Genomic DNA, 24,191 nt, shown 5'->3' with positions numbered 1-24,191 from the left:
CAGTTTTGATAAAAAATCACTTGCACCCCTCTGATCCCAAGTGCCTCAATTATTAAAATAGACACTTAAGTTATCGTCCAAAAGTTTGGGATCACCCCTCAGTATGGTGAATCGGCGAAAAGTTTGGGATCATTCTTTCAAAAACATGCAAATTTATTTCATTCATATCTTTCTCATCTAACATCGTTTTGCAGATCTGAAGGGTTCATTTGGAAGCTTAAGAATTGTTGTTTATTCGTTAATTCATACAAATATTATATTTCAAAGTGATAACCATAAAAACTTTACCTGAAATTAATTGTTTTTTGAGAATTCACACTTATGATTCTAAATTTTTTATGGTTATTGATTAAAAATATAGTTTTTGAATGAATTTATGAAAAAACAACAATTCCTAAGCTTTCAAATGAACCCTTTGGATCTGCAATACGATGTTAGATGAAAAAGATATGAATGAGATAAATTTGCATGTTTTTAAAAGAATGATCCCAAACTTTTGGCCGATACACCATACTAGCGGTGATCCCAAACTTTTGGACGATAACTTAAGTGTCTAGTTTATTAATTAAAAGTACGTTTTTAAATTTTTGCACAAATTTTTTTGATTGTATTTTGAGAAGTATAGAATAAAAATTCTAATGCAACTCAAATTTTGAAATTTGGTCCACCCTATCTCGAGATGATCGGCTTTGAATATTGAGTGCGATTTTGAGAAAATGTTCTAATTTTATGTTAAGTTTTAGGAGCAAAACTAAAACATTATTTCTAGGAAAAATACCTCCAAAATAGCTATTGCTCATTATCTTTCAAATGAGATCAGAAGATTTGTAATATGTCCTAAGACGGCTGAGATATGAACGATCAAAATTTGCATGTTTTTTAGCGGGTGATCCCAAACTTTCGGCCGGCAGTGTATATCAAGATGCCGAGAGTTCATCCGTATTGATTTCCAACGAACGAATTATGGTCAAGGTGAACCGCTTCGAATGATGTGCAGAATCTTCTATTGGTTTTAAATATGAAGATTATGATTTTAATACGTCCACTGCTGCATATAAATTAAGAATAAGAAAATCTGTTCAATTACGAGAACTCATCTCGTTGATAAATAATTTGATTTTTTGAATTGTTTAGATTATTTTCATTTGCTTTCATGGAGACATTAACATCAGATAATTAAACTACAAATAAATAATTAAATAAATAAATAAATAAAATAAGCTGTTATCGCTACTATCTACCTAAATTTAGCAAAAATAGGCACGATCGTGCTGGTTATCGGATTCTCGTTCTCGATCGAGATCAAATTCTTAATTGATAAGAGAGATAAGCTCTCTTTCTAATCTTATGACAAACCGTCGTTGATATATTCCGCTACGCGTGAACAATGTCGGCTTTTAAGTTTGGATTGTTTCAAAATAGACTCCTTGTATTGATTTTCAACAGAAAATGTAAATAATTTACATTAAGCTGTTCAATCTTTCGGAGGATCTGAGAAGGGAACATTATCTTGTGTTTTTCTCAGCAACTGAGACAACATCTTTCTGCTTACATTTTGGTCAATTTCAAAACAAAATAGTTCGGCCATTAATCCGGTGCTCTATAACTGACAGCACAAAGATCCATGTTTGTAAAAGAATCCGGTGTCATCAACCGTTCTTAAGTAGCCAATGATTCAATATAAAGTGGTCGGTGTAGAATAATTGAACAAACCGACCGGACTCGGATGAAAAACGCAGAAATAAAATGAACTCAAAGCCCTCCCACACATTGCCACGGATGGACCATCAAATGACAATCGTTACGAGGCCTTATTTGGTAGGTACATAAAGAAGTCAACACGCTTCTTGAGTTCTTGACGCTACTTGAGACTTAAAATGATCTTCCGTGGGAATTTTCTTTTTTTTTTAATTATAATCGGAATCGTTTGAATAGAATTTACCAATTATCGAAGTTGTTAAAACACATTAAATATTAATTCAATGCTTATGAACGACTTCAAGCATCAGTCAACAAAACAACAAGCTTCAATTTCGAATTTTTACTCAAATTTTTCTCCTTTCTAGAGCTTATTATCCGCATGCAAACGACCACCTCAGGACATATCGGTAAGTAATGAGATAAATGTTTAATTATTAATCATTGATACAAGCCTCCATTCCGCTCATACTTGTACCATCAATTTATCACCACAACTCAGCGAGAACTTTCACTCGACTCGTGGCTGACACGAGCCCAAGAAAATCCCGCATCCGGGGTTGCATAATTTAAATTCCTGATAACCTTCTTCTGTTTTTTCTTCTTTGTTTTCCGTCCTACTTTACTGATAAAATACCTGTCTTAAAAGTCGAAGCGGGATGTTGCAATTTTCAAACATCCCACAACCCATCAGAACCGTTCTTTAGAAATTTTCTGCTCCTAGTTCTTCCAACGACGCATAATGGACCAGAAAAAGCAACTTTTCTTCTTTTTGAACGACTTGGATGGAAATTTAATTTTTAAATGGAACTTATATCGGGCAGAAATAGTGTACTATCTCCAACATTTCGCTGAGTCAATTTTTTCTTTTAAAGTTAATGATAAAACTTAATATGAAAAACCAACTAAGGAAAATAGTCAATAAGCAAAATTGCATAATCTGGGGGCTCACCTTTCAAATGGTAGATTAGGATGTGGAGAACAAACTTTTCTATGGGAAAATTATGTTTGGAGCTTTCGCAAGCGCGATCTTTGAAAAAAGTCCACTTTCGAAAGATTTGGTTTTAAATAAATTCTGGATCCAAAAATTTCCACAAAATTTATACATTTTATCTCCTATAACTCGAAAAATATTGAGAATTCTCTGAGAATTCTCTGAGAATTCTCTTTGTCTGATACTTACAAACTGTGATATGAGAACTAATATGGCAAAAAATAGTCAACGGACCTTTTATCTTCGGATTCTACTAGATTTTTGGCTAGGCTTGGGCACCCTGAATAAAGGATCAAGTCTTCTTTCTTCTTCTTCTTCTTCTTCTTCTCACACCAACATGGCCAAAACTTGTAAGCATCCTGGAAAATGAAAAACTTGCGTTCTTCATTTTTCTTTTCAACATAGTATCTAATACATAGAACATGCATTGCAGATACTACTACGGCCAGGCCAACCATGAGATGTAAAACGCAAAAGATACAGATTCAAGGGAGGAATGAAGCGTGGAGTTCCCTACCAAACGCTTCATACGATTATATAGAGTTTTGGTTATTTGGGATTCCTTTGTAGAATAATAAGATAAAAAAAACAGAATAAAAATAATACAGAACGAGCTCACCAAATCAAAGGGAAACGATGATTACAGATGATTCAAGAGATAGATACAACTCCTGTAAAAATTTCGGGGAACGTGACTTGACTGGATCAGGTGACATTGGGAAAACTGCCGGCTTCGCCTCTTCGGAGGAACCAAGGCTAGATAGTAGGTCTTCTTTTGGGAGGGGCACTGGTCGGTTCCATTTCTCGTATTTCAACCACCATAAAAGCTTCGTTTCTCGAATTTTTCACCGATATATCAAATTTAAGAAATTTTTCCTGTCAAAAAATTGTCTGCTTTCTTCGCCCACAGCCCTGAATAAAGGATCAAGTCTCCTTTAACATAAAAAATATTACAAATATTTTTAGTCTAACGAAAATGCTTGAGTTCATGTATAATTCTAACTTTCGCAGCATATAAACTTGAAATTACACGCTGTGAGAAAATGCAGAACACGGCGAGTTGCTAAATTTTCCCAAAAAGATATGATATGATGATAAATAGAAAAGGGGATCAAGTATCCCCGTTCTCCCCTACTGAAATGAAAAAAAAAATTGAAAATGACAGAAATCAAAAGAGGTGATGAAATGAAAACATGACAAAAATCAAAATAAAAACACAAATGCTAAAAATGACAATGACAAAAATTTCTGGAAGAACTAAAAGAGACAAAAAGGTTCAAAATAAAAAAAAACCAAATAACATCATTGGAACAAATATTTCAAAAACAAAAAAAAAAAAAATAAAGAAATGACAGAAATGTCAATATTTCATTAAATTCACATCAATTTTTTTAATGCTAGTTTAAAAATTTCACAAAACAAAAATGACAAAAATAAAAAAAATTATGAAAAAGACATAAATAAAAAAAAATGCCAAAAATGAGAAAAAAGACAAAAAAGACAAAAATGACAAAAATGACATATTACAAAATTTCAAAAATTACAAAAATGACAAAATGACAAAAATGACAAAAATAATAAAAATGACAAAAAATTACAAAAATGACCAAATGACAAAAAAAAAAAACAAAAATGACAAAAATGACAAACCGATAAAAATGATAAAAATGACAAAAATGGCAAAACTGACAAAAATGATAAAAATGGCAAATATGACAAATTTGACAACAATGACAAAATGATAAAAATGACAGAAATGATAAAAATTAAAAAAAAAATGATAAAATTGACAAAAATTAAATAAATGACAAAACTGACAAAAATGACAAGAAATACAAAAATGACACAAATGACAAAAATGAAAAAAATAACAAAAATGACAAAAATGACAAAAACGACAAAATGACAAAAATTATACAAATATCAAAATTGACAAAAATAACAAAAAATAATCAAAATTATAAAAATGACAAAAATAAAAAATGACAAAATTGACAAAACTGATGAAAATGACAAAATGACAAAATGACAATATTACAAAAATTTTAAAAATGACAAAAAAACATGAATGACAAAAATTGCGAAAATGACAAAACTGACAAAAATGACAAAAATGAAAAAGAGAAAAATAACAAAACTGACAAAATTACAAAAATTACAAAAATGACAAATTACAAAAATTACAAAAATTTCAAAAATGACTAAAATGGCAAAAGTGAAAAAAATGAAAAAAAATACAAAACTGACAAAACTGACAAAACTGACAAAACTGACAAAAATGATAAAAATGACTAAAATGACAAAAATGACACAAAAGACAAAAATGACAAAAATGAAAAAAAAAAATTACAAAAATGAAAAAAATGAAGAAAATGAAAAATTTAAAAAAAATGACGAAAAAGAAAGAAAAATTACAAAAATGATAGAAATGACAAAAAAGTCAAGAAGGCTAAAAATGACAAAAATGATAAAAATAAAAAGAATGACAAAAATGACAGAAATGACAAAAATGACAAAAAAATTAAAAAATTACACAAATGCGAAAAATGACAAAAATGACAAAAATGATAAAAATGACAAAAATGATAAAAATGACAAAATGACACAAACGACAAAAATTTTAAAAGTGACAAAAATGACAAAAATGATAAAAATGACAAAATGAAGAAAATGAAAAAAATTAAAAAAATGACGAAAAAGAAAAAAAAATACTAAAATGACAGAAATGACAAAAAACTCAAGAAGGCCAAAAATGACAAAAATGATAAAAATGAAAAGAATGACAAAAATGACAAAAATGGCAGAAATGACAAAAATAAAAAAAAAAATAAAAAAATTACACAAATGCGAAAAATGACAAAAATGACAAAAATGACAAAAATGATAAAAATGACAAAAATGATAAAAATGACAAAAATGACAAAAATGACAAAAATGACAAAAATGACAAAAATGACAAAAATGACAAAAATGACAGAAATGACAGAAATGACAAAAATGACAAAAATGACAAAAATGACAAAAATGACAAAAATGACAAAAATGGCAAAAATGACAAAAATGACAAAAATGATAAAAATGACAAAAATGACAAAAATGACAAAAATGACAAAAATGACAAAAATGACAAAAATGACAAAAATGACAAAAATGACAAAAATGACAAAAATGACAAAAATGACAAAAATGACAAAAATGACAAAAATGACAAAAATGACAAAAATGACAAAAATGACAAAAATGACAAAAATGACAAAAATGACAAAAATGACAAAAATGACAAAAATGACAAAAATGACAAAAATGACAAAAATGACAAAAATGACAAAAATGACAAAAATGACAAAAATGACAAAAATGACAAAAATGGCAAAAATGGCAAAAATGACAAAAATGACAAAAATGACAAAAATGACAAAAATGACAAAAATGACAAAAATAACAAAAATGACAAAAATGACAAAAATGACAAAAATTACAAAATTGACAAAATTGACAAAATTGACAAAAATTACAAAAATGAAAAAAATGATAAAAATGACAAAATTGACAAAATTGACAAAAATAATAAAAATAACAAAAATGACAAAAACGAAAAAATGACAAAAATGACGGAAATGACAAAAATGACAAAAATGACAAATATTACAAAAATGATATAAATGACAAAAATGACAAAAATGACAAAATGACAAAAATGACGGAAATGACAAAAATGACAAAAATGACAAATATTACAAAAATGATATAAATGACAAAAATGACAAAAATGACAAAAATGACAAAAATGACAAAAATGACAAAAATGACAAAATGACAAAAATGATAATAATCACAAAAACGACAAAAATGACAAAAATGATAAAAATGACAAAAATGACAAAAATGATAAAAATGACAAAAATGACAAAAATGACAAAAATGAAAAAAATGACAAAAATGACAAAAATGACAAAAATGACAAAAATGACAAACATGCCAAAATGACAAAAATGTCAAAAATGACAAAACTGACAAAACTGACAAAACTGACATAAATGTCAAAAATGACAAAAGTTACAAAAGTTACAAAAATGATAAAAATGATAAAAACGACAAAAATGACAAAAATAACAAAAATGACAAAAATGACAAAAATGATAAAAATGACAAAAATGATAAAAATGACAAAATTGACAAAAACGACAAAAATGACAAAACTACAAAAATGTCAAAAATGATAAAAATCACAAAAATGACAAAAATGAAAAAAATGACAAAAATGAAAAAAAAATACAAAAACGACAAAATGACAAAAATCACAAAAATGAAAAAAAATGACAAAAATGACTAATTTGACGTAAATGACAAAAATGATAAAAATGACAAAAATAATAAAAATTACAAAAATGACAAAAACAAAAAAAAATGACAAAAATGAAAAATAGACGAAAATGACAAAAATGACAAACATTACAAAAATTATATAAATGACAAAAATAGATAAAAATGATAAAAACCACAAAAATGACAAAAATGATAAAAATGACAAGAATGATAAAAATGACAAAAATGACAAAAATGACAAAAATGACAAAAATGACAAAAATGACAAAAATGATAAAAATGACAAAAATGACAAAAATGACAAAAATGACAAATATGACAAATATGACAAAAATGACAAAAATGACAAAAATGACAAAAATGACAAAAATGACAAAAATGACAAAAATGGCAAAAATGACAAAAATGACAAAAATGACAAAAATGACAAAAATGACAAAAATAACAAAAATGACAAAAATGACAAAAATGACAAAAATGACAAAAATGACAAAAATGACAAAATTGACAAAATTGACAAAAATTACAAAAATGAAAAAAATGATAAAAATGACAAAATTGACAAAATTGACAAAAATGACAAAAATGACAAAAATGACAAAAATGACAAAAATGACAAAAATGGCAAAAATGACAAAAATGACAAAAATGACAAAAATGACAAAAATGACAAAAATGACAAAAATGACAAAAATGACAAAAATGACAAAAATGACAAAAATAACAAAAATGACAAAAATGACAAAAATGACAAAAATTACAAAATTGACAAAATTGACAAAATTGACAAAAATTACAAAAATGAAAAAAATGATAAAAATGACAAAATTGACAAAATTGACAAAAATAATAAAAATAACAAAAATGACAAAAACGAAAAAATGACAAAAATGACGGAAATGACAAAAATGACAAAAATGACAAATATTACAAAAATGATATAAATGACAAAAATGACAAAAATGACAAAATGACAAAAATGACGGAAATGACAAAAATGACAAAAATGACAAATATTACAAAAATGATATAAATGACAAAAATGACAAAAATGACAAAAATGACAAAAATGACAAAAATGACAAAATGACAAAAATGATAATAATCACAAAAACGACAAAAATGACAAAAATGATAAAAATGACAAAAATGACAAAAATGATAAAAATGACAAAAATGACAAAAATGACAAAAATGAAAAAAATGACAAAAATGACAAAAATGACAAAAATGACAAAAATGACAAACATGCCAAAATGACAAAAATGTCAAAAATGACAAAACTGACAAAACTGACAAAACTGACATAAATGTCAAAAATGACAAAAGTTACAAAAGTTACAAAAATGATAAAAATGATAAAAACGACAAAAATGACAAAAATAACAAAAATGACAAAAATGACAAAAATGATAAAAATGACAAAAATGATAAAAATGACAAAATTGACAAAAACGACAAAAATGACAAAACTACAAAAATGTCAAAAATGATAAAAATCACAAAAATGACAAAAATGAAAAAAATGACAAAAATGAAAAAAAAATACAAAAACGACAAAATGACAAAAATCACAAAAATGAAAAAAAATGACAAAAATGACTAATTTGACGTAAATGACAAAAATGATAAAAATGACAAAAATAATAAAAATTACAAAAATGACAAAAACAAAAAAAAATGACAAAAATGAAAAATAGACGAAAATGACAAAAATGACAAACATTACAAAAATTATATAAATGACAAAAATAGATAAAAATGATAAAAACCACAAAAATGACAAAAATGATAAAAACCACAAAAATGACAAAAATGATAAAAATGACAAGAATGATAAAAATGACAAAAATGACAAAAATGACAAAAATGACAAAAATGACAAAAATGATAAAAATGACAAAAATGACAAAAATGACAAAAATGACAAATATGACAAATATGACAAAAATGACAAAAATGACAAAAATGACAAAAATGACAAAAATGACAAAAATGACAAAAATGGCAAAAATGACAAAAATGACAAAAATGACAAAAATGACAAAAATGACAAAAATAACAAAAATGACAAAAATGACAAAAATGACAAAAATGACAAAAATGACAAAAATGACAAAATTGACAAAATTGACAAAAATTACAAAAATGAAAAAAATTATAAAAATGACAAAATTGACAAAATTGACAAAAATAATAAAAATAACAAAAATGACAAAAACGAAAAAATGACAAAAATGACGGAAATGACAAAAATGACAAAAATGACAAATATTACAAAAATGATGTAAATGACAAAAATGACAAAAATGACAAAATGACAAAAATGACGGAAATGACAAAAATGACAAAAATGACAAATATTACAAAAATGATATAAATGACAAAAATGACAAAAATGACAAAATGACAAAAATGATAATAATCACAAAAATGACAAAAATGACAAAAATGATAAAAATCACAAAAATGACAAAAATGATAAAAATGACAAAAATGACAAAAATGACAAAAATGACAAAAATGACAAAAATGAAAAAATGACAAAAATGACAAAAATGACAAAAATGACAAAAATGACAAAAATGACAAAAATGACAAAAATGACAAACATGCCAAAATGACAAAAATGTCAAAAATGACAAAACTGACAAAACTGACATAAATTAAAAATGACAAAAGTTACAAAAATGATAAAAATGATAAAAACGACAAAAATGACAAAAATAACAAAAATGACAAAAATGATAAAAATGACAAAAATGATAAAAATGACAAAAATGACAAAAATGACAAAACTACAAAAATGTCAAAAATGATAAAAATCACAAAAATGACAAAAATGAAAAAAATGACAAAAATGAAAAAAAATACAAAAACGACAAAATGACAAAAATCACAAAAATGAAAAAAAAAAATGACAAAAATGACTAATATGACGTAAATGACAAAAATGATAAAAATGACAAAAATAATAAAAATTACAAAAATGACAAAAACAAAAAAAAATGACAAAAATGAAAAATAGACGAAAATGACAAAAATGACAAACATTACAAAAATTATATAAATGACAAAAATAGATAAAAATGATAAAAACCACAAAAATGACAAAAATGATAAAAATGACAAGAATGATAAAAATGACAAAAATGACAAAAATGACAAAAATGATAAAAATGACAAAAATGACAAAAATGACAAAAATGACAAATATGACAAAAATGACAAAAATGACAAAAATGACAATAATGACATAAATGACAAAATTGATAAAAATCACACAAACAAAAAAAATTACAAAATTGACAAAAATGACATAACTAAATAATGACAAAAATGATAAAAATAACAAAAATGACAAAATTTAAAAATGGCAAAAATGGCAAAAAATGCAAAAATTGGTTAAAAAAACTACAAGGAAGGATCACTTTGGATTAGTGAAACCTTCTATTAAACGATATACATTGACAAACCCTATACTTTAAGTGGGTTCCTCTGTATAATGAATTGCAATATTGGCAAAAGATGGAAAAAATTCAAAAAATAAAACATAGAACATAAACAAATATTTAACAAAATGACAAAAACAACAGAAATGTCAAAAATGATAAAAATGGCCAAAATGACAAATAATTGTAAAATTGTGAAAAATGATAAATGGGACTTAAATGACAAAAACTAGAAAAAAGACAAGAAAAGATATAAGTTAAAAATATCAGAATAGACAACTATGACAATAAATGAAAAATTGTAAAAAAAATGATTGAAATGACAAAAAAAAAATCACAAAAAAAACAAAATTACTCAAATGACAGAAACTGTATTGAAGGAAATAATAACAAAAGGGAAGAAAATGTTAAAAAAAAAAAAAAAACAAAACTGACAGAACATTATCAAAATTGACGAAAATGACAAAAAAAAAAAAAAATAACAAAATTATAGATTGCCAAGAATGGAAAAAAAAATAAAAACAAAATTCAAAGAATGACAAACAATGCACAAATATGACCAATACGTTAAAAATGACAAACAATATGAACACCAGAAATGGCAGAAGTGGTAAAAACGAAAAAAAATAGCAAAGAAAAAAAAAACAACATGTGACAAAAATTGGAAAAGATATGAAAATGATAAATACGACGAGGATGATAAAAACATGAATTAAAAACTTCATCAAATTAAATTTGTTTGGAAAAAAACGGGGAAAAAGGTAAGAAGGAAACAAAACCAAAAAGGACAATAAATGGAACAAAAAAATCATGTTTGGTGAAAGATTTAAGAATGACAAAAACAAAAAACAAATATATGAAACGGTGAACAGACAAAACGTTGGAAAAAATTTCAAATACTTACTGAAAACTTTGGTCATTTTTTCATATTTCAGTTTTTTTCGCCATTTTTGTCAATTTTGTTTTTATTGTCATTTCTGAGTCATCACATCTTTTTTTTTCAATTTTGCAGTTTTAGGTATATTTTAAATTAAAAGATCAATATTGAGTGTCGATTCCAAAATCTACTTATTTTTAAACCGAAAATTGCAGTGATTTGTTCTGCAAAAAAGGGTTTTGAATAGTGAAAAAAGTTTCATGAAAAGAACACAAGAGAATTTTGCTCATGCTACAATCAAAATTCTCAAAAGTTTTTTTTTTGTAGAGAAATGAATCCAACTGTGTTAGATGAAATTTCAGGGACTAGATAAGAGAAAACCGATGTTGAAAAACATGCGAAAAAAAATTCGCCTTGTCTCCCGGTAGGACTTGAACCCACATCTTGCGCCTCTCCGGGGCCCATGTATTAACATTCTAATACAGCAGACCAACCTGGCGAATTTTTTTCGCATGTTTTTAAACATCGATTTTCTCTTATCTAGTCCCTGAAATTTCATCTAACACAGTTGGATTCATTTCTCTACAAAAAAAAGTTTCGCTGACTGAATGTTTGAGTCAAGACCCATCTCTGGGTCGCAGTTTAAAAATTCTCAAAAGTTTTCGTAAGCAAACGATGGTGTTTAATGAGTAGGTAATAAGGTTTCAAAAAATCAATAATTTTTTTTAAGATTGCTTGGAAGCTAAACAAATTGCTTTTTATTTATTATTTTTTTCATTACACTTGAAAAGACGTTATGAAATTCTTATAACTTTGTCGAGAGTTTATGGCTACAAATTTATCAAACATGGGAAATTTTATCCCAAAATGATACATCAAGGCTTATTTTTATCCCTCAAAACAAGTGATACTAGCTAAGGGTCATTTACGACAAGAGGATTGGAATTTATAATTGCTTTTACGAAAGAAATTGTCCGTTCAATTTGGAGAAATTTAGAAAACTTTTGATGAGTTATTCTTGTCTGAAAAACAGAAAACGAGGAGTGAACTGTATTACGAGAATTAGCTACTTGAACATCTTTCTTTTCAATTTCAATTGACTTCATCAAGTCATCTGTTGACTTCAAACCAACAATGTCACTTTGTTGCAAACAGGATTTGCCACGTGGGTGCTTTAAGTTTAAATTTGAGCGAAATTGGTTCGACCTACAGACTTCATCAGATAAAATGTACAAGCGCATGCACTTACTAAAACTCTTTTTTCTTTTCTACAGAAATTCATCAGCGACTTGCTGGACCGGGCAAAAACCCTTTGAGCTGGGCTGGTCATTTCGGTTTAAGCTTCTCTGGAAAAAAAATTGCAGAGCAAAAGCAGTATCAGCAAACAACAGCAAACTATCAACACTAAACTAAAAAAAACACAAGTGAGGTGTGAGAGAGTAAATTTTAAAATGTAAAACTTGACAGCTAAATAAGGGACAGGATTTAAGCAAGAAAATGCAACGTCGTCGTCAACAAAGAAGTTTTTGATATTTCTTTTGAGCTATAGGAAGACAGTGAGGATAAATCTGCGAATTTGTTCGATTTTCTGTAGGTACTCTATGTGAATGTTTCTCTTCCATTTTTGTTTAGCACTAGACTTTAAGCAATGCCACTAGGGTGGCTGGAAAGTAAAAAGAAAAACTTTAAATAAAATAAAAGAAAACCTCACACAGAGACGATTGAAAGCAGACCGGCGACCAGCAAATGGGCGCTAGAATGAGAAAGATTAGATTTTTTCTCCAAAGAATACTTGGTAGTGATTAGTAGAAATCTATAAAATTAGCATCAGTCGAGTGAAATGAAACAAAAAGAAATACAGAAATATTAATATGCGATACAAATTAAGTTGTAAGTAATTTAACGGCTAAGCGAAACAGCAACAACAAAAAAAAACACCTACACACACATACACTATTGAAGCAGTTTGTTAACTTTCTGATGTTTCTATGTTTAAGTTTTCTCAATCAAAATCTCCTATAAGCTATGTATAGTTTAGTGCTTATTTTATGTCGGCTAGCATCCAGTTAATCGCGTTTGGAGTCCAGAGCAACTCGTTCGTATTGTTTTTGATCACCCTCTTTCATAGGGTAAAAACCCTCGGAACACCACTGCCAGAAGAATTTTAAGCCATCTGGCCATATTGAAATCAACCGAATCTGCTCAAGAGGAGAGAGACTTGAATTAGGTGGAAGCGAGAGGCAGTTTAAAAATCGTATGTTTTTGAAAACAAGAAATTTGTCGAAGTATAATTTGCTCAAACATCAACATCACAATACAGTCTCCTCGATAGTGAAGTGATCGATTAGAACAATTTTGTAAAACACTGACAAAAACGAACGACGTGACAATGTCACAAAAACAACTTAAAATGTTGATTAGTAAACCAATAGTGGGAAAAAATGTAACACAAAGTAGAACCTCTAGGAAACATCTTCCTCTCGCAGAATTAGGGCAAAATCTACCTAGTACATATGCAAATTTACAATCATCTATCATCGAAGCTAGTTTACCATATTTGTTCTCTTTCGTATTGTGTAAGCTTGAAATATACTAAACTAAACTCAACATTGTATCAGCTATCCTGAATTCGTGATTATCCCTAAAGTTAAGCTCATCTTATCATCTGCACATCATCATATCATCGAATTAGACAAAGCAACAACAAAAAAAACAACACCTTAAGACCTAAGAATGAAATAATCTTAGCACTATTCACACGTATTACTTCTTATTACGAAAAAAAAAAATGCAAACAATATCAAATCTATAGCTAATGAAGAATCAAGCCAACATGTTTCGTAGTGTTCTCATTGTTCAAAGTATTCCAAATGTGCTGTCAAACTGAAATAGGCTCACCAAATTCCGCAAAACAATGCTCCTCCAGTAAAAACACAATAGAAACCCCTCCGCTTTGGAAAAAAAACCAGCACCCTGCGTAGTGTTAATAGACCCGGACAAACAACAAATCTCAACTCGTTAATACTGTGAGCTACAAATGAATTTAAAAAGGCAAACATAATTACTACTCTTGAAAACACCTGACGGGGCATAGCTTTAGCTTTTATGAAGACATACAAGTGAAGAGAATTAAAACATGAACACAAAAAAAGCAAACATATATTGATAAATTTGATTTAGGTACCCAAACGAGCAAAAAAAAATCGAATTAAAAAAACCCATTTCCCCACGCAGACACACACACACACACACGTAATTGTACTGGAAATGTGACAAATATGAAACTTTAAAACTCTTTTACTGAAGATCCGAATTCCTATAGGTTTTTTTCTTCTTCAACTAGGTCCAAATTAACAGACTTTTGATATTTGGTGAATGTTGAAATGTCTAGTTTTGGTTTATTCAGATAGATTTTTCGTCCTAATTCAAAGCAGCAACAGTTCTAGAAACAAAAATCGTTAAGAAGATTTCGATCGACAAACCGTTTCGATCACGATGCGTTGCTGTCCTTTCTAAATGCTTTATTACTGATGCAATTACCCAGTAGCGGAGATGAAAAACACAAAACAATAAATACACGATGATTTCCCGTATAAAATTCCCCTCACTTTTCCCTAACGAAATTTCCACTAGAGGCTACAACCTGCCCAATTCAATTCCTCAGAGCGGCACCCTCTTCGCGCCAGGAGGACGATGACGACGACTCGATCGCGGAACGTCCTGCTCCTGCTCCATTCAGCAGCTCCTCTTCGATGTTGCCGAGCGCGTTTTGATACTCGGTGATCTCCAGGGCTTCCCATTCGGCCTTGAAGGCTGCCTTCGGGTCCTGGGGCATGGCGACGGCCGCCCCGGACATCTGGTCCTGCATCGACTGGGTCTGGTCGGCCGCTGGAGATTAAAGGGGAAAACGATTTCAGAATTTTTTTCCTTAAAGGGTCCATAAAGATTATTTTAAAGTTCATTAAAATTCGTGACGGCCGCAATACAAGAAAAACAGTAATTTTAAACGTTTTTACATTTTTTTTTTTCAAAAAAGCCTTCAAATTTGTTACTAGAAAACTGAATTAAAAAACTAATTTATAACCAATAGCTTCAACAATCATTTTGAATGTTCTGAATATAAATGTATGAAAAAATATCACATTTTCACTATAGAAATACTTAGGAACATTTTTATTTAAAAAAAGTTTCTATAAAAAGGAAAATGGAAAAGTTATTAAAATATGATTTTTTTAAGTGAAAATATTAATAAGTTTAAAAAAAAAAATCATCCATAAATAAGATATTTAGTTCCAGATTTCAGATAAAGACTCAGATTTTGCAAGCCGATTTCCGATTTCTTATTCAAATTTCAGCTTGACATTTCAGTCTTCGATTTTAAATCCTGATTCATATTTCAGGTTTCAAATTCATGTTCTCACTGAAACGTTGCCGTGTTCAGACGTGTTTCCGATTTGATCCGTTCTCCCACTATTCTGTCGTTTCACGAGTTGTTCACTAACACGGACATCTAAATCGTGTGATTTTTTTCGGTCTCCTTTTTAATTTGTGCTTCGTAATCTAATACCGCTTACGGCTTGAGTTTTCGCGTGTGTGAATCCAGATTTCTGCCGGAATTTGAATTTGGTAATCCATTATGGGGGATAATCCCCCCGTGTGGGGCGGGATGTCCAACCCGCCAGGGAACAGGAACCTGAGAACATTACCAAACTGGATGGATCCCCGAGGAGAGTTCGGTGATGTTATTTTTCTTCGTCTGAAACCGAACAGCCCCGCTAAATTACCGAAAAATCCTTTCATCATATCTCTATCAATCGAAAAAGCTGCCGGAAAAATTGAAGGGGGAAATCCTACTGATGGTGGGGAAAACTACCTTCTCAAGGTTCGAAATCCGTCTCAGGTCAACCTGATAACAAAAATCGATAGACTCATCGACGGTACACCGATCACAATCGAGCTACACCCAACCTTAAACACTTGCCAGTGTGTTGTCTCTTGTGGCGATGTCGACGGTCTAAGCGATCAAGATCTTCAAAAATACCTAAACGATCAAGGCGTAGTTAAAGTTTACCGGTTCGTGAGAAAGTCTGCTGGAAAAACCATTCCCACCAACTCGATGGTACTTACAGTTAATGGAACAGTCCCTCCTCCATTCATTTACTTCGGCTTTCTTCGTGTGGCTACCCGTCCGTATTACCCTCGTCCTTTGATGTGCTACAAATGTGGACAATACGGACACTCAAAAAACAGATGCAAGAACGATCCCATATGCATTGATTGCGGCACGAATTGCGAACAAGACGAATGTTCAAATCCTCCTCAATGCATAAATTGCGGTGGCAACCATTCAGCAATGAACCGTTCGTGCCCCATCCACAAGCAGGAGCAGGCCATCGTCAGATTGAAAGTTGACCTCGGTCTCTCTCAGTCTGAAGCCACCAAAGAATTCCGGAAACAAATGAAACAACAACAGGAAGCTAAGCAACTGATCCAGTCCAGCACCATCGAAAAGGATAATCGAATCCGGGAACTCGAAATGCTGGTTTCCCAACTGCAAAGTGAGCTGGCAAAGCATCGTGCAAGCGACAACAAATCAACTCTAATTGGCGACTCTACAACTCAAGAATCTGAAGATTCTGGTTCCGACTTGGAAAGTCCTATGATGACCTCCAGCAAAAACAACATCATCTCTACCCCCAAGCGATCCCGACAAAACAGTTCTATTGACAGCCCCTCAGAATCAACATACACAACTAACAAGAAAAAACCTAACTCCTCCCTGGCCCCTTCTACTAGTGGTAAGTCAATCCAACGTTAGTCTTTCAAGTTTTCTTACCCTTTAAACTCTCTTCTTACTTTTCAAAAATGGCTCTTTCCACCCACTTTCCGGTTTCACAGAACCATATAAACTCTCCAATCAGAACATCCACGGGTAAGAAAACTCCCACCTCCAAAAAGTCTACATATTTCGCTATTCAATGGAACACCCGAGGCCTAACCTGCAGACTCCCTGAAATTCAACTAATTTTGAACCAATTCTCACCAATAGTTTTAGCCATCCAAGACACTCTCCATAACTCAAGTTTGCCAACCAATTTGATTCGTGGCTACAAATTAACCTCCGTCTCCAATCCAAACTCTCGACAAGGCGCCGGTCTTGCTATAATGAACAATATTCCCTACGACCCAATCAATATCAATACAGACCTCCTTGCAATCGCCGTTAGATTACATCTTCCTTTTGAAATAACCGTTGTCTCTCTATATATCTCTCCTCAAACCCCCTACCACGATTTCACGGACAAACTAGAAAACCTCTTAACTCAACTACCATCTCCTATGATAATTATGTCTGATCCAAACGCTCATTCCACCACCTGGGGTTGCTCCCACACCACCAACAAAGGTGACTTTTTAGAAAGCATCGCTGTAAACTACAACCTTACAATACTGAATAGCACCCAATGCACTCGAATCGATCCCTCTAGTGGCGAAATGTCAGCCCTAGACATAACCATGGTTTCTTGGGAATTGGGACCCAAATTCACATGGGAAGTATTAGATGATTCGCATGGCAGTGACCACTTCCCAATAGCTATAAAATTGCAACACCCAACCCCAAAAACCGCAACAAGACCCAGGTGGAAATATAATGAAGCCGACTGGCTTAACTATCAAATTCACATAGACCATCTCATATCAACCCAAAAACCTACTACTATCTCCTCTTTTACTAAAATTCTCTTCGAAGCGGCCTCTCAATTCATTCCACGGACCAGTGGTATACCTGGTAAAAGCGCTGTTCCTTGGTGGTGTCCTGAGGTGAGAGATGCCATCAAACTTCGCCGTAAGAAGCTGCGAGCTCTTAAGAGAATTCCCTCTAATGACCCCCGTAAACTAATTGCACTTGATGAATTCAAGGTTGCTAGATCGGTGTCCAGACGAATTATCAGGGACGCTAAAACTAAATGTTGGCAAGAATTTACAAAGGAAATTCACCCCAATACCCCATCAAAAGTCCTCTGGTCCAAAATAAAAACCCTCAATGGCGGAACACGCAATTGCACTTACCAACTTTCCCTCAATAATATGTACATCAGCGATCCTAAAGCAGTTGCCGACACCTTTTGTAACTATTTCTCAACTGTCTCTATCCCTTCAAACTCTTTTCCCCCACCCACCTCATCTTCCATCAACCACAATAGTCTCGAATATAACAGCCTTTTCACCATAGAAGAACTTGAATTCGTTCTCCGTAGAGTCAAAGGACTCTCAGCCGGCCCAGATGACATTGGCTACCCTTGCCTAAAGAATCTCCCATTGAATGGTAAACTTACCTTTCTTGAAATCGTCAACAAAATATGGATGAATGAAGAAATACCTGACACTTGGAAGTTGGGACTTGTAGTTCCAATCCCCAAACCCAATCTAAATCCCCACCAAATAGATAGCTATCGTCCTATTACGCTTCTTGACTGTTCCGGCAAGATCATGGAACGATTGGTCAACCGCCGTCTCCACACTTTTCTCGAAAGACATCAGCTCCTCGACTTCAGGCAATATGCCTTCAGAGCTGGACGTTCAACGGACGATTATTTTGAAAATCTTGAATTAATTCTTGATAGCACTCTGCAACAACATCATCACGTGGAAATCCTCTCACTTGACATATCCAAAGCTTTTGACAACGTTGATCGAACTGCCATCATAAACCAAATGACCTCTTGGAACATAGGGGGAAGGATGTTGCATTACATCTGTGATTTCCTATCAAATCGAAATATCCAGGTCACCATTAATGGCGTTGGCTCTCAAATCAAAACCGCCTCCGGTGGAGTTCCACAAGGCTCCGTCATTGCACCCACCCTCTTCCTCATAGCAATTAATTCCCTTTCCCAAAACATTCCCAACAACATCAAAATGTTGATCTATGCAGATGATATTCTTTTAATATCTTCTTCTGCCTTTGCCAAAATAGCCCGAAGAAGGCTACAACATGCCGTTACTCTAGTCGAAAAATGGGCACCCACAGTTGGCTTCAGTTTCTCCCCAACCAAATCAAACCTTCTACACCTTGGCCCCAACCGAAGAAAATTAAAAAAGCTTCCCCCACTAACCATGCAAAACCTATCCATTCCTCTCGTACACTCAATCCGTCTGCTGGGCATTTGGATTGACGACAAGCTTAACTTTAAATGTCACCTCAACAAAATCCGGAAGAGCTCAACCAACAAAATCAACATGCTTCGTATTATCACCAACAAAACCAGCTTGGCTCATCGCGACTCCCTTTTTCGTTTTCTTCATGGCTGGATTATCCCTTCCATACTATATGGACTAGGCTTTGTGAGTATAGCCTTGGAAGAACTGTTGAAGAAGCTGGAGCCACTGTATAACGAATGCATAAGAATAATAAGCTCAGCATTCCGAACGAGCCCTATAATATCTTTAATGGCAGAAAGCGGACAACTTCCGTTCCAGTTCCTCATTGCAAAACACCTCTCTATCAAAGCCATACGTGCTCTTTCCAATGGTAGCTCCCCCGAAATTCCTATGGTCAGCAGAACCAACTCTCTCTTAGGCCAATTACTCATAGACCCCCTCCCATCAGTTTGCCCAAGGCTTGGCCCTAAAATCAGGAACTGGGACGACCCAAAACCCAAAATTGACATGTCCCTCAAAAAGCATATAAAAGCTGGAGATTCCTCCGCCGTCGTCCTACCAAATTTCCTTAAACTAGTCCAATCTAAATACCATGCCCTTCCTCATATCTACACTGACGGCTCAAAAAGAAACTGTGGTAAGGTCGGATGCGGTGTTCACGACGGAATATCCGACAGGAGCTTGGGGCTCCCATCTCAGTGTACAGTCTTTAGTTCCGAAGCATTTGCTTTGTTAAATGCCGTTGAGAATTCGAACCATAACTCTGTCATCTTCTCGGACTCGGCAAGTGTCTTGACCGCCTTAGCCGCAGGCAACTTGAAACATCCATGGATTTACTCCATCTCCCAAACAGCCCCCCGCAAGAACATCACCATTTGTTGGATACCTGGTCACTCGGGTATTCCAGGTAATGAAGCCGCAGATCGTCTGGCCTCTACAGGCACTAGTCTTCCACCCTCTACCAATTCTATTCCTCAATCTGATACGATACTCTACATCAAAGGCGCAATTAAAAATGCTTGGGATATCATGTGGTCATCAAATTCACAAGCCAAACTTCGGGAAGTGAAAAATACAACTGAGAAATGGCCCGACCGACCCTGCACAACCGAAAGAAGAGTCCTAACAAGAGTCCGTATAGGGCATACCCGGCTTACACACCTTCACCTTATAACTAAGGACAACCAATCAAATTGTCCAGCATGCAGAGTACCGATAACAATTAAACACATCCTTACTTCCTGTTCCCAATACCACCCTCATAGAATCTCCTGCGCCCTCTCTACATCCCTCCGTCAGATCCTCTCCTGCTGCCCCGAAGAAGAGAAAAAACTTATTTACTTCCTGAAAAAAACAAATCTCTTCCATCAATTATAATTCAAAAATACGTTAAAAAAAGCACAAAAAAAACAAAAAAAAAGTGATTTAAATGTATGTATATATATACCAGAAATTGGACCACAAAAACACGTGAAACAACCGACTTCGGGATGAATAAGCCATAAGGATGCTTAAAATCCCTCGAGAAAAAAAAAAAAAAAAAAAAAAAAAAAAAAAAAAGGTTTCAAATTCATATGTCAAATTACAGATTCCCATTTCAGATTAAGATTAGAGATTTTAGATTCATATTTCAGGTTCAGATATCAGATTCAGATTTCAGATTCAGATTCAGATTTCGAATTCAAATTTCAGATTCAGAAACCGATTTCAGATTAAGATTTCAGATTTGAGATTCAGATTTCAGATTCAGATTTCAGATTCAAATTTCAGATTCAGATTTCAGAATAAGCTTTCAGATTTTAAATTCAAAGTTCAGATTCAGATTTGAGATTAAAGATTCTGATTTCAGATTTCATTTTCTGATTCAGATTTTCAGATTTCAGATTTCAAATTCAGGTTCCAGAATCTGAATTCAGATTCTGACTTCTGATACAGTTTTCAAATTCAGATTTAAGAATCAAATTTTAGATTCAGATTCAGATTAAGATTTCAGATTCAGATTTCTATTTCAAATTCAGATTAAGATTTCATATTCAGATTCAGATTTCAAATTCAGATTAAGACTCAAATTCAGATTTCAGATTCAGATTTCGAACTCAAATTTCAGATTCAGAATCCGATTTCAGATTGAGATTCAGATTTCAGATTCAGTTTCAGATTTGATATTCAGATTTCAGATTCAGATTTTAGATTCAGATTTCAGATTCAGATTTCAGATTCAGATTTCAGATTCAGATTCAGATTTCAGATTTCAGATTTCAGATTCAGATTTAAGATTTCAGATTCAGATTTCATATTCAGATTTGAGATTCAGTCTTCAGATTTCAAATTCAGATTCAGATTTCAAATTCAGATTTCCGAATAAGCTTTCAGATTTTAAATTAAAATTTCAGATTCAGATTTGAGATTTAAGATTCAGATTTTAGATTTAATTTTCAGATTCAGATTTTCAGATTTAAGATTTCAAATTCAGGTTCTAGAATCAGAATTCAGATTTGGTTTTCTGCAAATTCAGATTAAAGATTCAATTTTAGATTGAGATTCAGATTTCGAATTCAAATTTCAGATTCAGATTTCAAATTCAGATTTCAGATTCAGATTCAGATTTTTTTTTTTTTGAAAGTAAATTTTTCGGCTATCAGTCAACTCAAGTTGACTGATAGCCGAAAAATTTACTTTCAAAAAACTTATTTAACAGTCGAAAATCAATACCGAGATTCAGATTTGAGATTTCAGATTTCAGATTCAGATGTCAGATTCAGATTTCAGATTCAGATTTCAGATTCAGATTTCAGATTTCAGATTCAGATTCAGATTTCAGAAACAAATTTCAGATTCAGATTTGAGATTCAGATTTCAGATTCAGATTCAGATTTCAGATTTCAGATTCAGATCTTAGATTCAGATCTTAGATTCAGATTTCAGAATCAGATTTCAGATTCAAATTTCAGATTCAGATTTTAGATTCAGATTCAGATTTCCGATTCAGATTTCAGATTCAGATTCAGATTCAGATTTGAAATTCAAAATTCAAATTTAGATTCATATTTCAAATTCAGATTTCAGATTCAAATTTCAGATTTCAGATTCAGATTCACATTTCAGAATAAGCTTTCAGATTTCAGAGTTAAGATTTTAGATTAAGATTTCAGATTCTGATTTTAGATTTCATATTTCGGATCCAGATTCAGATTTCAAAATAAGTTTTCAGATTTCAAAATAAGCTTCCATATTTCAAATGAAGATGGCAGATACAGTTTCAGATTGAGATTTGAGATTCAAATTCAGATTTCAGAATTCAGATTCAGATTTCAGAATAAGCCTTCATATTTTTAATTCAAATTTTAGATTCAGATTTAAGATTTTAGATTCAGATTTCATTTTCAGATTCAGATTTTAGATTTCAAAATCAGGTTCTAGAATCAGAATTCAGATTCGGATTTCTGATACAGTTTTTAAATTCAGGTTTAAGATTCAAATTTTAGACTCAGATTTCTGAAACAGTTTTCAAATTCAGATTTCTGATTTAGTTTATAGACTCAGATTCCGATTTAAGATCTAGATTTTAGATTCAGATTTCGCACTCCATACATATTTCAAATTCGGATGTCAGTTTCTCGGAAAAAATGCCGCTGCCCTAAGAATTGAACAAACTTACCATTGTTTTCTCCCAGCACCAATGTGTAGATGCTTCGTAGACCGAAAACGTTCAAGAAGTACCAGGAAGCCGACGAAACCCAAGCCGCGTCTAGAGAAACCAGTTCGATTCCGCGCTGCAGCATTGGTTTGAAGCGCAAGGTTAGCGGAAATGGAACCTTGGTGGTGACGAATCCGGAGAACATCCAGTTAATCCACCCACCGATGACAATCATCGGCAGCACGTTGATGAAGTTGCCCTTGACCAGATCCGACAGCATGGCGGTGGAATTGGTACTAGGGGGAGCTCGCTTTTGCGTTTTGAAGTAACCAGTTTCCTCGTTGTTGAAGTAGTGCCGTCTCATGGCGAACGATTGGGGCGTCAAATATTGGCCGTTCTCCCGCAAAAGGCGGGCCCGAATCATTGCTTGACTGGAAGGAAAAACGTTAGTTAACAGATTGATGCTTATGTCTTAACATTTAAGAATGATTTCTACCTGTCTTGAATCTGGGTCAGTTCCACTTTTTTCTGGGAAGTAATCAATATCGAGAAGTAGTGACGGATTATTCCAACCAGAAAGGTGATGACCACAATAGGCAAGAACACCCAGCCTCGGATGTTCGGGTCGATCAGTAGCTCTGCCATCCTATTCGGTTGCTGCTATCGAACACTTGAAGTACGAAGATTTTAATTGAGATTAATTAAAAATTTGTTCGACCGACCGATGAGGATTCCTCAATTTTTCAATATTTTCACGCGCACAGCTGATAACAAGTGACAGCTCGCGTGTTCGACGACCGGTCTATCAATAAATTGCAAGTCGGAGTTGTTCGTTTTACCGAACGGCAAAAAGTTTTTTTTTTTAAATCCATAAAGTGTAAACAAACGCTCTGCCACCGCTCGTAAATTGTTACAAATTTAACCGGTAAGTTGAATAATTATTTGTAATATTAACTATCGAATAAGTTCTTTGGTCTGTACATTAAAATATCCAAACAACAGTTCGAAAATCAAGCGGACATTGAATTTACGATCAAACTTGAT

The 24,191-nt window shown here is 32.1% G+C and overlaps 2 protein-coding genes across 5 annotated transcripts in view; one reads left to right on the top strand and one right to left on the bottom strand.

Annotated features, from left to right (window-relative positions):
• Positions 1-14,067, top strand: part of LOC129746189 (protein phosphatase 1 regulatory subunit 14B) — a 184,318-nt gene extending 170,251 nt beyond the window's left edge. For all 4 annotated transcript variants that reach the window (XM_055739736.1, XM_055739734.1, XM_055739737.1 and 1 more), the window contains exons 5-6: positions 2,067-2,108; positions 12,622-14,067. In XM_055739736.1, the coding sequence (XP_055595711.1) occupies positions 2,067-2,108; positions 12,622-12,663 (84 nt within the window). In that variant the 3' untranslated portion in view covers positions 12,664-14,067. The remainder of the gene's footprint in view (positions 1-2,066; positions 2,109-12,621) is intronic.
• Positions 14,068-14,246: 179 nt separating this feature from the next.
• LOC129746187 (ER membrane protein complex subunit 3-like) lies at positions 14,247-23,928 on the bottom strand. Its single transcript, XM_055739732.1, has 3 exons — positions 23,644-23,928; positions 23,169-23,578; positions 14,247-15,235 (listed from the first exon to the last, which is right to left on the bottom strand). Exons 1-3 carry the CDS (start codon positions 23,790-23,792, stop codon positions 15,000-15,002), a joined length of 795 nt encoding a protein of 264 aa, XP_055595707.1. The 5' UTR covers positions 23,793-23,928; the 3' UTR covers positions 14,247-14,999.
• Between the last annotated feature and the right edge of the window lie 263 nt (positions 23,929-24,191).

The sequence above is a fragment of the Uranotaenia lowii genome, chromosome 2 (genome assembly GCF_029784155.1).
Source record: "Uranotaenia lowii strain MFRU-FL chromosome 2, ASM2978415v1, whole genome shotgun sequence".
Taxonomy (NCBI): domain Eukaryota; kingdom Metazoa; phylum Arthropoda; class Insecta; order Diptera; family Culicidae; genus Uranotaenia; species Uranotaenia lowii.
This window is presented reverse-complemented; position numbering and strand designations above follow the sequence as displayed.

What these genes read in the sequence shown, in the direction of transcription:
- LOC129746187 (XM_055739732.1), bottom strand. Translation starts at nt 23,792, where the DNA reads ATGGCAGAGCTACTGATCGACCCGAACATCCGAGGCTGGGTGTTCTTG. An exon ending in CTGACCCAGATTCAAGACAG is followed by an intron (nt 23,579 to 23,643) that starts GTAGAAATCATT and finishes TTTTCCTTCCAG; the next exon opens with TCAAGCAATGATTCGGGCCC. An exon ending in GGTGCTGGGAGAAAACAATG is followed by an intron (nt 15,236 to 23,168) that starts GTAAGTTTGTTC and finishes TTTAATCTCCAG; the next exon opens with CGGCCGACCAGACCCAGTCG.